Here is a 16457-nt window from a genome sequence, read left to right on the forward strand (position 1 = left end):
ACGAGTATTTTACATTATAGATTATTGAATTTAATTTTAGTACTATATAAATTATAAAATATAAAATCCTGTTATTAAAAAATTAAATCATTTTTTATTAACCTAAAAGTGAGTACAAAATAATATATGTTCTAAATACTCTCAATTATTTGATAATAAACGTTCAATCACCTATTAATCATTGAGGTAAGTTGATTCGTGTATTAAATCATATATTCTAATATCATTAAATAATTACCAAAAAAAATGAATTGACATTTCTCTTTAACATATATTTTACGTATCATCTTCAAATATTTTTAAATTTAAGTGAATTGATGATGATTCATTATCAAAATTAAATTTAAGTGAATTTAGTTTTTTAAATTAGCTGACCTTATTCCCATATGTAATGGGGTAAGGGAAGGTAGAATAGTAGGCTGCTTCCAACGTCAGGTTGAGAGTAGCTTCCGTGGGAGACCTCCGGCAGTCAAAATTATGGATTACCCACCGTAGGACTCGATCCACAACCACAAGTTTAAGAGCCTTGCCCTTCCAGCTCAGTTGGTAGAACGCGAGGCTCTTAACCTTGTGGTTGTGGGATCAAGTCCCATGGTGGGTAATTTCATAATTGCCGGAGGTCTTTCACGAAAGTTGCTCTCAACCTAGCGTTGGTAGTAGCCTACTACCCTACCTTCCCTTACCCCATTACATATGAGAATATGGTCATCTTAGTTTTTTAAAATTTTACGTTGATGTATTATCTTTAATTCGTTAATGGTAAATAGAGTAAATATATTAAACATCAAGTAAAAACACGTTTTAGATTAGGGTTACTAAAACCTTTTTATTAACTTAATTAATACTTTATTAATTTTAAAATAAATGTTTAATAATAAGAAAAGGTTCAAATAATTCATTACTCATTTGAGGCACAAGAGTTATTATTTTTCGAGAGAAACCAGAGAGAAATGAGTGAGGAAAATTATTCTGTTTTGTGGGGAAAATTGGATTTAGGGTTTGAAATTATTTTATTTAACTAAAATTGGGTCAGATTGACCTATGGTTCCATGAAATCACACTGTAGTGTTGTTACACGGTTTGCTTTGATAGGTTAGAGTTTTCCTTCGTAAAATTGAGTGATTCAACAGATTGAATGGTGATGGAAAGAAAGAGGAGATGGTGATCAGGATTGTAAATGAGATAGAGATGGGTCATGACTTACTATAGACTGATTCGGTCAAAGTTTGGTCAACTCTCTAATTGAATTGACTCGACTCGAATTCTTAACGAACCGAAGCGAGCTACTTGATATCCGACTCGAAAACCTCATGAGAAACTTGAATAAATAATATATTAAAATTTTAGATTTTTAAATTAAACTATTGTTAATATTAACATTCGTATGTTGTTATTTTTTAAAGTATAATATAAGACTTTCATATACTTAAGGTTTAGGTTCGAGTTTGAGCATTAATTGAGGTAAATTTAATAATATTCAGAGTTTGACTTGGCTTGTTTACAGTCGTATTGATGATTAAAAAATTCACATTAATCAACAATCATTTGTCAGGTAGCGATGGAGGAGATCTCGTGGTTGAAATAGAGAAGGTAAGGGGAAAATGAAAGAAATAAAGGAAAACTAAAAGGAAATGAAAGAAGAGAATGAAGAGAGATGATAAGACGAAGAAGATGAGGGAAGGTCGATGAGATGTCTCTAGTCATGAATGAGTCTATCATCGTCGACATACATCTTGTAGACATTATTATTTGAATTTGAAATTTCTAAAATGGACAATATTTAATTTATGATTGAGATTGATTGAAGAGTTTATTAGTAATTGATAATCAGGGTTCGTCATATGGAAGTCAATGGGAATTACAATATCAATATCTAATTCAATCATGTCCATCGCTCTTGACAATTAAATTAATTAAATAATTAAGTCGTAGATTAAATTATTTGGGGCATCGATTATGTGTTGAGTAATGATCTTTCATAGAATCCAAGAGCACTGCTTAATTTTCGTTTTTTTTAATTTTCAGTCCATTATTTTTCTTTGTACCGGTTGAATATTATAACATATCATATGAAAATAAAATCTTTAAAAAAATATTTAAATTTAACAGTCAAAATTGATTAAAAGATTTGTATACCCATTTCCCCCCCAAAAGTATAACATATTTTATAAACCAAAACCATTTTAATGAGTAATAATCTTTTAATCTAATGATAATATATTTTTGTGTTTTGTGACATAGGAAACGGTTCAATCACTAATCAACCCTTTCTATTTTCTCCCATTTTTTTTATAAATAAAATGCCATTTTTATGAATAATAATTTGTAAACCCCTTTAATTTAAAAACTCGTATACCCATTTTACATTTTAAAATATACCAATAGTCACTTGCAATCGTTGAATATAGATTATGATTGAGTTACGGTAAAGACAATTTATCAATGATTCATTATTATTATATGTATTTTTATTTTTTTTAATTTTTTTTTGAAAGGGAGCTTTGTATGTATTAGTAAGGGCTATATACAAAAACAACCGTACGGGTTTCATTAAAAAATCTCCCTAAACATAAGTAGAAGATCGAAAAGTTTCTCTCCCACAGGAGCAAGATCAACGATGTTTATTTTTTTACCGTTGATAATAATGTTTATATATCGTTTATCTGAATTGTTTGATTGAAATTTTAGCGTTTTTCTTATATGTTCATGTTATTTTCTTCAATGGCTAATTTGTACACATCGATAATATACAAAAATATTCGACTTAAAAATTAATTTTTCATTTCAATTATTTGTATTATTTGGTATTGATTTCTATTAAGTGACAAATAAAGGGGGAAACACCCCACAATGCAATTTGGTAAACCTTCAAATCCCATTCACATGGCTTGGCTGGCTTCATCCTATCTACTTGCATTCTTTCTATCTAAACAAACAAATTAAAATATTGATATTTTTCTTATCTTAAATTGGAAAGAGTTCTTTTCCATTTTCTCTCCCAAGCTATTGTATTTTTTTATATTTTTATAAAATAATAAATTAAACAATGATAATACAACGTAATAATTTATAGTGATAACATAAAAAATAATTCATGAATTAACTCAGTTGGCTAGCACAGCTTAGAGGTTAACAAAGAACCAGCCCTGCGAAGGCAATGTTGGTTCAGGTTCGGCGGTTAAGGAACATCGGAAACATGGTTCAAGAAGTAATACTCAGGGAAGCCAAAAGAAGCAAAACCTCCCAAATGCCAAGTATCTGATGCTTCTTCAGTGGCGCCTATGAACTCTGACCCTCCCGGAAATAATGCATCCACATGCTACAGGGCAGTGAATCCTGAACCCGAGACAGGCGAATGTCATCTGCCGAAAGAGGAATTGGGGAAGTCGTTACCAACAACTAATATGACGGGAAATCCAGTAAAATCAAGTGAAAATGTACGAGGTCAGCAACAGGTTGGAAAGGAAGATGGTGAGACTAAAATTCCTCAGTTCCGGTGCACCATATGCAACATAACCTGCACTCGATCAGAGGACTTGAACTGTCATCTCTTGGGAAGGAAGCACTTGGCCCGGATTCAGAAGCTAAATAATCTTCAAAAAAGGTAACTTACTTGAGTCGAGCTTCAAATCTCCACAGCCGTGAAACTTGAGAAACAGGTCATCTCGATTAAAGTTCTTTTTCTACTTTAGCGGTTTCTTAGTTTTCAACGAGTGATGTAGACATTTATCATCCAGAAGTAGTTTTTATAATAGTTTAAAATGAAAATGCTTTATCCCCAACCACTATAAACGTGGTGAGACCAAAAATGTGTCCGCAACCATAATTTAAATGCTTCGGCCTTACATAAACGAAGAGAAGCTCAGCAAACTATTGTTTTTTCTGAAGGTACTAGTTTTACTTCAACATTAAGAAACATTATTTCCGCCCTAAAACGATTTTCAGCATTTGTCCCCATTTATCTGGACATTAGTTCATAGCAGACAGGGAACTCCTGAAAGAACAATCCGACATCATGATTACAACTTCTGCGACGTTGGCATCGCTAGGGAAACTCCGCTAGGTAAATCCTTCCATTGTTGAGTCACTGTTTTAATCTGCGTGAAAAAGTTAACGCCAGCCTTCCCTGCAATTAAAGATGAGTTTCCAAGTCATAAAGTCAGGTAAAAATGGAGAGGGTATCAGCGGATGTTGAGTTGAACCGTGTTAGTGATCATGTATATAATACCGTAAAAGTTAAGGTCACCCGCGAAAGATGCCTTGCTGCCAGTAAATGAGAAAAACGGCAAGGGAACTGGTATGGGAACATTGATGCCAACCTGAATATAATCAAAGCAACTTAATGATATGAACTTTTACAGCAACAAAGCAATGATCTTCAATCCTATCATGTTTCGAAACAAGTACTTCTATAGGTTATCTACTTGTAGCTCTGAACAATTTTAGATATATCCTACTATATTTCACCTATAGTTTTACCTGCCCAGCCTCGATCTCTGTCTGGAATTTCCTTGCTACAGCACCGGAAGTAGTGAATATAGAAGCACCATTACCATATCTGAAACAGAGCACAACTCACAAGTAAAACAAATATGAACATGTAACTTAAAGAAGATCAAAAGAGGGAGTCTGATTCAGGATGTACTTGTTTCGATTAACAATGCTTATCGCGTCGTCCAAGCTGTCAGCCTGGACATGGGGAGTGAAAGAAGAAATAGTTGGCAATAGTTAAAAAAGGAAAAAGTATGATTAGTGAAGAAATAGGAAGGGAAGTAACTCACCTTCATGCAAATAAGAACTGGGCCAAAGATTTCCTCCTGCACAGGCCGAAATAGAGTGGTCAGGTATCTTCTATGAATGTCGGTCATTTTACCCACCCACTCCTGGTATTTTTATGGATCACAAACTAAACAATGCATTACAAGTCAAAAACAGAAATGAATACCTTATAACACTCCATGTCAGCTGTGACATCAGATAAAATTGTAGGACCAATAAAATTGCCTTTCTCATATCCCGGAACCTATTTTGTCACTCATAAATAGTTAGTAACATGTTTTCGTTGAAAAGTGTGAAAATCTAGTTAGCAACAGGGAAACAAAGTACGAACGATCTCTGGATCATTTGAAAAACTTTGGTAAACCAGAAAATCATTTGGATTGTTGTAATAATTCAAACTTTTTGGATTATTTCAATTCTATAAATTATTTTCAATCCCTACTGCGAACAGGCCCAAGACAAATCAATTTTTAAGTGGTTCAAAATATCCAACGATTTTATGCGCTTTTGAAGGATTATTCAATCTTGAAGATAGAATATGCTACCATCTATATGATGCCAAAAGTGAAAAGTTGTTGAGAAAATGAATATGGTAGAAACATTAAATACCACAATATTTCTCCCATCAAGCAGTAGTTTGGCTCCACTATCAACTCCTGATTGAACTAATCTGCATATTCGTTCTTTAGCCTGCAAATGTGAAAGAATTCCAACGAAAAAAAATTCAAGGATCCAAACAAATAGAAGAATGAATTGAAGGCATTAAAAAGGGCATCATAATTGGTTTGATTAGCTCCCATCCCCCTAGATAAATTCAAGTTGGCTCAGGCTCCAACTTTTTGCTGGAATTCCCAGCTTCTAGTCAGTGTTTTTGATTCTTCTAATAATATATTATACCGGTCGCCTTCAATAACCTGATCATGATGAGTGGTCTGAGCTCATCCTTGCATAGTCTGTACTTGAAAGTTCTTAGTGTGTCATTTCTTGGAGATATCTGGATTACTCTCTCTCTCTCTTTTGGCAATAAAAAAGGTGTATGGATGAAAGATAAGATAAAAGGGAAGAAAGATCTGTGCTACGAAAATAGGCAACCCTGTGACGGACCTGACACCTTGATACAGGTAGGCCTAGGATAAATAATAGATTTTATATTGTCCTCCCAGAGAAATAGGGCATTTCAATTTGTCAGAAAAAAAGTTTAGGAATGATATCTAGTATTGTGCTAGCGGTAGTACAGAAAAGGTGGGAAATATCTGAAACACACATTACCTCTTTGCTAATAACTGGACCGAGGTCTGCATCAGGTTCGATTCCAGCATTCACTTTAAGACCTTTGGCATGTTCTACCAGGTCATTCACCCTGGAAAAGGTCAGGATCCCCCTTAATCATAGCTTCAAAAAGTTACCAGCAAGATGGGAGGAAAAAAACAATACCAAGTTTCTGAGTCACCAACAAAGACTACTGTGCTAAGTGCCATGCACCTTTGCCCGGCAGCACCAAAACCAGCAGCAAGTAGAGCATTTAGTGTAGCTTCCTTGTTTGAATCCGGCATGACAATTCCATGATTTTTGGCCCCCATGTTGGACTGAGAAGAATAATTATTAAGATTTAAGTTTAGTTCAACTTTAGATAGTCATAGAATTTGTTAAGCATCCAAACTGTTATCAATCGGATAGTTGAATGCCAACCTTGTATAAGGAAATTGCAAATTGTAAACTTAACTGATGCCAGATATGGTAGCTTAACAGAAGTAATCCTGTCACTAGGAGATATATTGTGTAGTGCTTACCAATGCAAGTTAAATGCACTTTACCTGTACACGTTTTCCTTTAGCAGAAGCTCTTCCGTATATGTGCATGCCAGCCTTCCGAAAATAAAAAAAACATCAAGAATAATATAACCAACATAATGAACTGCTTTGTGAAACATCAATGACCTTTCACGAATTGCAATAAGAAGTCAAGGACAGAAACTAGACATCATAACAGTCATATCACAACAGAAATAGGCATGATAACTTTCCTACCAAGTACAAAAAAAATACAATTTATGCAAAGGCAGATGGGGCCGAAGAAAATTAACATAATAAATAGTTGATATCTTGAAAAAACCTAGGGAATCATCAGAAAGGGAAAAGTCAAAATTTAGCCATCCAAAGTGCAGAACATGTGAAGAGCAGATCCTAGGAGAACCAAACAGTAACACCTACTTCATTGAAGACATAAAATGTTTAACAAAAGAAGCCAAGAAATGGAAATCGGTAAAATAAAACATCAGTTTTTCATATTGGTTACTGCATTCACCAAAGACAATGATCAATTAGATCCCAAGGAAATATACCCATCTGAGTGCTTTGGATACAAAAGGCATACTTACAGTATTGGAACCAACAAATGATATGGCTCTGATATTGTCATCGTCACAAATAGCATTAACAATGTCCTGCCACAACAAAATATATTGGAATATGTAAGGTAAAATTAACTCAATGGAACATTAAACATTTATACCATCCATACAGCCATCAAGAAATATATATATATATATATATATATATATATATATATATATATTATGTGTGTGATTGTGTGTATTTATAGATATTGACTGCAGAGGGTAATGCACACTGTGAATTAACAGAAAAATTATTCCTTTGATATTCATAGCGGCGTTTAACGGATTGTAGCTTGCAAACCCATGCATTTATCAGGAAAGAAAAAGGATAAACAGAACTGTTGGATATCATAAAATCAAGTTACTGAAGAACATACATTGGTGCCATGAACTATATTTAAGACACCACGGGGCAGACCAGCTTCCATTGCCAACTCAGCCAGCATTATGGATGCCCCTGGAAAGCATAAAAATAACATTTTAATCAAAGAATTAAAGAGAAAAGTGAAGTCATGTAAGAACAAAAAAAATAAACGAAGTTGTCCTCTAAGAATTAACACATCACAACAAAATGAGTAAAAGCAAAGTCCCGGATTATACTCCATAACAGTTATTGTAGCACTCACCAGGATCTTTTTCTGATGGCTTTAAAATAAAGGTATTACCACATGTAACTGCGACAGGGAACATCTGCAGTAAAATAATAACACCTATGACAGTTTTTCTCTTTTAGGGAGTTGATAAAGCAGGTAAGAAACTGAACAAACTCGGAAGAAGCATCATCATTAAGAACCAAACCACATGTTATGAGTTCCTATGTTTATGAAGAAATACGATTCCACTAAAATGTGAGAAATAAAAATCCAATAAGGTTCATAAGCCTGAAATTAAATATGGGGACAAACAAGTACCACTAGAAATAGATACAACTTAATCAAGTAAAATTATCTCAACTATCAACCTAGCTTTGGGACCTGTGTGCTAGCCAACTGTGTTACCTAGCTATGAGATCATGTGATTGTTTGCAGTGTGTGTCTAATTGTTAACTCTTCTGAGCTGTGTTTTGTTATGTTCTCTACAAGTTCAATTATTTTTTGCAATGCCCTGCTGCTTGAACTTGTGTGCCTGTTGTAATTTCCTTCTAAGGAAATCCATTAGTCAGAATATTAAAAAAAAAAAAACCCTTAACCAGCGACCTTACCTTACTAGATTTAGCAGTAGATAGTCTACAATGGCTATGCCATGTTGAAACTACTAGGTGTAAAATCAAGACTTACCCATAAGGGAATCATTGCAGGAAAGTTGAAGGGGCAAATCCCAGCACAAACACCAAGTGGCTCTCTAAGACTATACGTATCAATTCCATTAGCTACATTGGGCACATACTCCCCCATTTGCAGGGTTGCCATTCCACAACTGTGTTCCACCACCTCTATATGAAAAAGTCCACAATATTTAAAAAGAAGGAAACAAAATATTAATCTTTACCACTGTTATGGTTGAAAATTTTCGCAATCAACTCAATCAATACATTGAAGAATACAGATACCAACCAAGCCCCCGAAAGACATCCCCATGAGCATCCTTCAATGTCTTGCCCTGTTCAGTTGTAATATTCTTGGCAAGTTTATCCTGAAAAGAAAATACAGCTTGAGCAGGTTAATTAGCTAAAATGCATATATATAACAATTTTCTTACTAGACAAAGAAAAACCTGAACTGAGCTCATGCGTACCATGTCCCTACGAATAAGCTCTTGTAGTTTGAGCATAATACGCTGACGAGTTGTAATTGGGGTATTTCGCCATGAAAGGAAAGCTTGCTTTGCAGCAGCCACTGCAGCTTTAAACTCTTCATTTGTAGTTAAAGGAACTTGACAAACAACTTCTTGTGTCGCCTATTTAGTTTTCCAAATAACATAAATTACCAACTAATCCAATAAACTCCACGAGCTAAATCTTCTGATACACGCTCGCGCGCGCACACACACACACACAAATTAGATACTCACAGGGTTTAAAACATCAATGGTTGATGTTGATTTTGAATCAACAAAAGCACCTCCTATAAGATTAGGAACCCTCTGCATAAAATCCAGTCCGATCAATACATAAAAACATTGAACAAATACCATTCAAAAAGTCTCCTACTGATTGCACTAGAGAAATGAATCTCCATCTAATTTTAAAAAAGAACAAAAATATACATATGATTTGCAAACAGATAATGAAACAAAGGCGCTATACCGGAGGAGTACGGCGATTAAAAGAAGATTCAGTCGCAGTAGAGAAACGAGAGTTCACAGAAGCAAAAGCCAGATGCCTTGAAGCCGTTAAATTCCTCACTGCAACAAAAAGGATACAGCGAAATAATCAAAATTAAACAAACAAATCAATCAAAACGCTTTTTTCGATTGATTTTGTTTTATCAGTTTCTGATTACCTCTTTGAAGTGAAAATCGCTTCATCATTTTCGTTTGTGAATGAACTAACCGGATCCTAAGATCAATAATAGAGTGAAACTTACAGTTTCGTAATACAGTGAACATGCTTGTTTCAGTATATATAATACACGAACCGAAACGGATATTCTTTTATGGAAAATATTATTGATTTGTGCATTCTGACCTTTTATGTAAAAAAAATTAAATAATTTTATATATTATTAATAAAAATAATTTTAAATAAGGGTAAATTACACCTAAAATCACTTAATTATAGATTTGGTAATAGATATGTTATTTTAAAAAAATTACAAACAAATCACTTAATTAAAATATTGTTATAAACAGATACCGTTAAATTAAAATTAATTTTTAAAGTGGTCTGATTTAATAATATTTTTAGTCTAAAGATTTATATAATTCTATCAATTTTATCTTAATCTAAAACAATTCAATAAATTTAGATCTTTATATTTAAAAAATTTATTAAAACTTCTTTTTTTATGCTATGAAACCAAGAGAATCTATTGAATTAAAATAATAGTTGAATAGTTGTATTTTGTCATAGAGTAATAATAAGTTTAATATGTTATTATAACATGAAAGTAATATAATATTTTTATATTAATGAAAAATAATTTTAGAGAATACCAAAAACTAAAATGATTTTTTTTAAATATTGAAGGTCAAATCTATTGAATTGTATGAAATTAATATCAAATTGTTAAATCATATTAGTTTAAAGATTAAAATTAATAATATTTAAATTGAATGACTTGTTTATAATTTTATAAAAATAACATATTTATTATAAAAATATAATTAAGTTACCTTGACCATAATTTACCCGATAATTAATTATTATATGAGGAATTTTGTTAGCTATTTCCTATTTGGCCAATTACTGCCCGCTTCTCTTATTTGCACATATCATGTGAGTGCGCTGACTCATGCATGCGTCATGTTCTTATCTGCTAATATAACAATAATAAATAATTTGATGTACTAACAATAAAGTTTTTAATTATAATTTGATTTTAGGCCGTATTTGGAGTTTCGGTGGCAGGGATATCTGTCCAAAATTCAAAATTTATATAATGTATTATATTTAATTAAAAAATATTTTTTACAAATGATATTTTATTCATTTAAAGCAACTAACTTTATACGGGAAAAACTCACGTACGTCAGTCTTATTATAAGTCTAAAATAAGGTGTTATTGATTTTGTTATTGTTTAAATAATAAAATCGGTAAAAAATGATCGAAAATATTATTAGGCGTTAAAAATGATCGATTTTATTATTATTAGGCGTTTTAATCGGATTTTCAAAAAAATAACCGGAAATTAGACGTTAAAAAAATGACCGAAAATATTAAAAAATGATATTTTAAGTAAAAAATAATAATATCACCCGTAACTTTTTACCGATTTTATTATTTAAATAATAATAAAATCAATAACATCTTATTTTAATCTTAAATTAAAATATCGCACTAAAGAAGTGTCCTCTTTTTACAAACAAATACAATTAATGGAATCCCAACAACCTATCAATAGACATCACTTCTCCCAAAATAAGAACAAAGCAAGTGAACAATCTATAGTAATCCCACCCTGCATCAAAAGCAGAGGAGGAAACAGCGACCTTAGATCATCTCCGGTTATTATATCTACTCTAGCGTATTTTTATCTCTATTCTAAAGATGAAACAATAATTCATCTCCAGCGTTATCTCTACATTACCACTAACTCTACTTTATTCATAATATTTAACTATTATAATATTAATTTTACAAATATAAAAAAATCAGAAAAAATACAAAAAAAAATCCAAAAAATTACAAAAAAAATAATATGATTATTTATTTAATTTTAATATATTTTTATTTATTTTATAATTTAATATATTTTAAGTAAAAAAAAAGTAAATGTAGCGTAAACTACAATGCCGCGCTAGATGTAGCGCGGCACTGTAGCACATCTTTACTGTGGCGCAGGATGTGGCGCAGCACCGGAGATGCTACAGTGTCAAAAAAATGTTATGGTAGAGTAGCGTTGGAGATGGTCTTGGTACACTCTGACTCGATTTATGAATTTTTTTCCATGCCCAGCTATAGATGTCCTACATAGGCGCCTGTCATAGAGGGCACCCCTTCAAGATGTACTTCTCAATCCAAGCCGCCCAAAGCAATCCCGATTACGCAAGAAGAAGCCACAACCATCTTATCATACAAGCTCTATCTCAAACTAAAAAAATTATTTATCTTCAGGCCCCTTTCACATTTGAGATGACACAACCTCTCTCAACTGACCTGAACGCCTACAGTTGAACCATCTGAACCCTTCCAAAGAAAAGCATTACACAATCTTTCAGTCTGGTTCAGCACTTTGGAAGGCAATAGAGAAACTCTAGTCCAAAAATTTTGAACACTGAAAATAACCGCTTGAATGACTTGCAATCTTTCGGCAAAGGAAAAGCATTTAGAAGGCTAGTTTCGAATTTTCCTAACAAATTTTCCCACTAATCTCTCACAATCCAAGTAAGAAAGGCTCTTAAAGATAAGTAGGACACTATTGTTAATACTCGTTATTAAGGGTTTATTTTTTTCTCGATATTTATTATTATGGGTTCAATTTTTTTTATAATATTTATTATTAAGGACTTACTCTTATAATTTATTTTTTCTGATATTTGTATAAGCGTCTAATCGTTTACCAATATTTTTTTAACATTTGTTATTAGGAGCCCGGTTTTTTCAATACTTGTTATCAAAGGCTTAATTTTTTTTCAAGATTTGTTATTAGGGTATACTTTTAAGATTCAATTTCTTTTCTAATATTTATTTGTTATTATAAGTCCAATTTTTCAGTACTTTTTATTAGATGTCTAATTTTTTAAATATTTTTATTATGAGCATACTCTTAATTTTTTTTTTTAATATTTGTTATTAGGTATCTATTTTTTCGATACTTATTTTGGTACAAAATCATCTCCAGGGGCAATACCTATTTAATATAATGGAGTTACCTTTAAAATTTATTTTTTCAACACTTGTTATTAGGAACAATTACTTAAATAACGGTCTATAATGACAACAACTATTATGTAGAGGTAACGACATCGTCCGAAATCGTGATATCCACAACTATTATGCCTACAAAAATATATGTTTATTAAAAATTCACAACTACAAATCATCAATTATGTCCGCAACAGAAATAGATACAACACGACTGAAGACACAAATACAAATTGTAATCATAAGTTTAAATTTTTTTTTGTTATTCTGAGGACTACTAAAATCTTAGAAACGGACCTATTTGATGTATTAAAGATATATAACTTTCCTCAAGTGATTTAATTTCTTTAAATACTAATTAAAGATACGTTATTATATTAAAACTATTATTAACAAATCTGACCCTCAATATTCTAAATAATTATTTAATTATTATTATTAAATTATAATAATGGAATATAAAATCTAGCACGGATAAATAATTAGTAGCAAGAACTTATTTTAGTGTGCGACACTTGTTCTCTAAATTCAGAGTATTCCTCGATGATATTATGGGAAGCATGCCATAATTATAAAAAGGGTAAAGTATATAATAGGATATGTTTTGTTATTATAAGATGTTGTTTTGTTAAGTATATCGACTATTAAATATTATAAAATGATCAATCGACTATAAGACGATACTTTGTCGAGTCCATCGACTATTAAAAGTTGCAAAATGGTCACTTGATTGTTTATATGTTCTAAACTATTCATTTTATGTTAAAAATCGACGACCGTCTGAGTTGGACGTTAACCTACTCTATAAGATATAATAAAAAAAATTGATCTCATAATTGTTTGGGTTGTATTTTGTGGATCGAGTTTCTATTTATATTATTCCCTCGAGTCAATGCTTAAAACGTTATGTCGTCAAGCCAATGCTTGAAAGCAACGACTGTGCCTCTAGGCATCATTAAAAATATGATTTTATCATATCACATTTAGCAGGTTAACATTTATTTCAAATGATTGTCAATTTTAACAAAAAAAACGAGTTTAGAATATATGAATAATTGGGTGATCATTTCGTAACTTTTAATAATCGAAGACTTAATAAAGCAACAACTTATAGTCGATGACCATTTTTAACTTTTAATAACTGAAATACTCAATAAAACAGTACTCTATAATCAAGAGATATTTTGTCTACTTTACCCTTATAAGTATTAAAACTAGTCTTTTTATTATATAAAAAAACTTATAAAGAACATTAAATGGTCAAAACGCCTTTTTTTATGGGTTAGATGATCCAAGCAAGGTTTCAAATAGCGATTGAATAGCGGTATGAGGTTGTTATACCGTATTTACGGTAGTATCCGAAATCACTATTACGAAAAATAATGGTGTAAAGTGGGATCACATCAATAGTGGCGGATCGTGGCCGCAATTTAACGGATCGCAGTCAATCGAGACAATAGCGGACCGCTATTATGTTATTATTCCGTCATTTTAATTTTTTTATTATAAAAAACATGTTTTTTATTTAAAAAAATCAGCTCATTCGAAAAAAATCACTATCGCAATATCCGCAATGACCGCAATAGCAATTGTTATATCCGCAACAGTGATAAACGCGACCCGACCGAAAACGTGACCGCGAACTCTATTTAAAACCTTAGATCCAAGTATGATTTTATGGTGTATTTTATATTTATGATGTATTCTATACAAGTATCGAGTATGTTACATTCATACTATGTTGAAACCTCTGTCTGGGACTTCACGTTTCGAGAACAAAAGCAAGAATGTTTGAACGAACTAATTGAGCCTTGCTACAATCATGACAGGGTGATATGTCTAGCGTTGGTAACTGGTTAAGAATATCGCAAAAGGGTCGAAACTTAACTTCCTTCCATAAAAGCTAGATGCGATTGAAGTGAAGAAACGTGAGGAGATGAGCAAACCGGGATGTGTCAGAGATCGTGATCGTGACCCAGGGACCAGGCTGTTGCAGGCAATGTGATGAGCATCGTGAGTCCGTTTTTACCAGGCAATGTTAATCCCGCTTAAACAATTCCTATAAATCATTTGGGCAACCTTGTTGTAGCCACGATTGGACATTACTTGATAATGGCCAGAACCGTGGGCTGACATATGCGCTTTGCATCCAAAGCAAGCCCAACAACATGGCTAAACCTGGATGCGCCCACACGCTGTGGCATCTCAAAACACCATAAAGAACAACGAGAAACGTTAGAGCTACAAATGTGAGTGGGGAAATGGCTGCATGCCATATCTTTCCGAACATTCCAGCTTCAGCAAACTCCGAGACCAGTTTCCTGTAATCTCTGGAAACTTCCGAAACCTTAAAGTCTCGGGTGATTTTAACAAGAATCTGGAATTTCAATTTGATTTTGATCTAAAAACTTACTTCCTCAATCTCACCCCCCATGTTCTATATTCATGCAGCGGTCAACAGGCCATGTAAGCTTTTTGTCATTCATGTTAACGGCGATCAACGTTCGAATGATTAATTTATTTATAAATTAATAATGTTAATGACCAAAATATTAATTTTAAAACTTCAATAGGATAAATGAAAAGTTATTCAAATATTAATGATCATTTGTGTTTTATTAAATTTTTTTAGATAACGGGGGCAATTAAAGAAGCGACACCTGTACAAGTACACATAATGCACTTAATTATGTGTGCAGAGAATATAAAAGGGGCTGTCATGTTTACATGATAAACAAGGATTTGTCATTCGTGTAAGTTGGCGAAGATATTTTATTCTCTCTCTAAGTTTATGATTAACGAGCACAGTACCTTTCGATTTTGGATCGAAAATCAGATCTATCTCCTTATCATTTGTATTTTCACTGATTCCTCGTTGTTTTCGTCTTCACTTTGACGATGGTTCCGCTATTTGTTTTTTGTAGTTTCGTCCGTACAGATGCTTTTCATTGAGAACTTTCATGGCGACATCGCTGTACGGTAATGGTTGTATGACATCGTCTATAGTTGTGAGTTTTGCATGTTTTCATCACTTAATCGTCTCGAATGAATGAAATTACACATTATTGTAAACGTATTTTTTTCAGTTTGCTACTGTTTTGTTGGATTACCCCCTGTTTTAATCCTTCTTTTAGGAAGAGTTCTAATTGCTATTGTTAGCTATGCTCTACTATGTTTTTTCCTGACACTGGAATTGCACCCTAGAAACTAAAACTCATCATGAAAGAGTGTTTGTTTTATTGGTTTTGATAAACATTGATTCTTTTTAATTAGTGGAAGGGAAATGTTGTGAATTTTGTGTATTGAAGCCGTTGGTCTTGGCTGTTAGAATGCGGTTGTGAATTAGGGCTTTTCTCTATGAAAGACACATGGTTTTATTGTATGGTCAATTTGTCAGGGGTAGTATTTATATGATGTAAGTGAGTTGGAATTAGCGAAAGTATTCTCGTATTAATGAAAAGAAAAGAGTAAGGAAATTGATTATGCTTTCAAATGACAAATGAAAAAACATTTTAGATAGGGAGTTGCTGTTTATAGACTTGCTATCTGTGATTATCTTGTTAGATCATAATGTCTTCGTTTTTAAGTGGCATAGAATAGTGGATGTAAAATCAAAATAGCTGGTCTTTGATTATATTCTTTGTATATGAGTAGCTGAATTGATTTAGGTTGTTGTTTGTTATGGTTATTGTATTTGAAACTAATTTTAACCGGGTTCCTGCAATGTTATTATTTGCATTGTCAATCTATGTAATTGTTAATTGAATTTCTAACCTATATTAATGCTGCTGCTTTCTAAAGCTTTTTGTTTGAATTAT

The 16457-nt window shown here is 32.4% G+C and overlaps 1 protein-coding gene and 1 pseudogene across 1 annotated transcript; both read right to left on the reverse strand.

Moving 5' to 3' along the window:
- Positions 1-3848: 3848 nt before the first annotated feature.
- On the reverse strand, positions 3849-9723 carry LOC120214902 (methylmalonate-semialdehyde dehydrogenase [acylating], mitochondrial-like). The gene is made up of 19 exons (XM_039212702.1): positions 9616-9723; positions 9420-9517; positions 9185-9256; positions 8909-9070; positions 8728-8806; positions 8452-8606; positions 7801-7864; positions 7552-7631; positions 7157-7222; positions 6594-6644; positions 6214-6365; positions 6049-6139; positions 5389-5469; positions 4946-5023; positions 4782-4817; positions 4646-4689; positions 4480-4558; positions 4229-4319; positions 3849-4126 (listed from the first exon to the last, which is right to left on the reverse strand). Exons 1-19 carry the CDS (start codon positions 9719-9721, stop codon positions 4020-4022), a joined length of 1692 nt encoding a protein of 563 aa, XP_039068633.1. The 5' UTR covers positions 9722-9723; the 3' UTR covers positions 3849-4019.
- Positions 9724-14370: 4647 nt separating this feature from the next.
- On the reverse strand, positions 14371-15125 carry LOC120215034 (annotated as a pseudogene).
- Between the last annotated feature and the right edge of the window lie 1332 nt (positions 15126-16457).

This window comes from Hibiscus syriacus, unplaced genomic scaffold (assembly GCF_006381635.1).
Source record: "Hibiscus syriacus cultivar Baekdansim isolate YM2019G1 unplaced genomic scaffold, ASM638163v2 tig00110109_pilon, whole genome shotgun sequence".
NCBI classification, from domain to species: Eukaryota; Viridiplantae; Streptophyta; class Magnoliopsida; order Malvales; family Malvaceae; genus Hibiscus; species Hibiscus syriacus.

Bases quoted from the DNA above. Each gene is read 5' to 3' on its own strand.
- LOC120214902 (XM_039212702.1), bottom strand. From the start codon at position 9,721: ATGTTCACTGTATTACGAAACTGTAAGTTTCACTCTATTATTGATCTT. The intron at 5,024-5,388 runs GTATTTAATGTT...GTGACAAAATAG, and splicing joins TTGATGGGAGAAATATTGTG to GTTCCGGGATATGAGAAAGG. The intron at 4,320-4,479 runs GTAAAACTATAG...GATTATATTCAG, and splicing joins CAGAGATCGAGGCTGGGCAG to GTTGGCATCAATGTTCCCAT.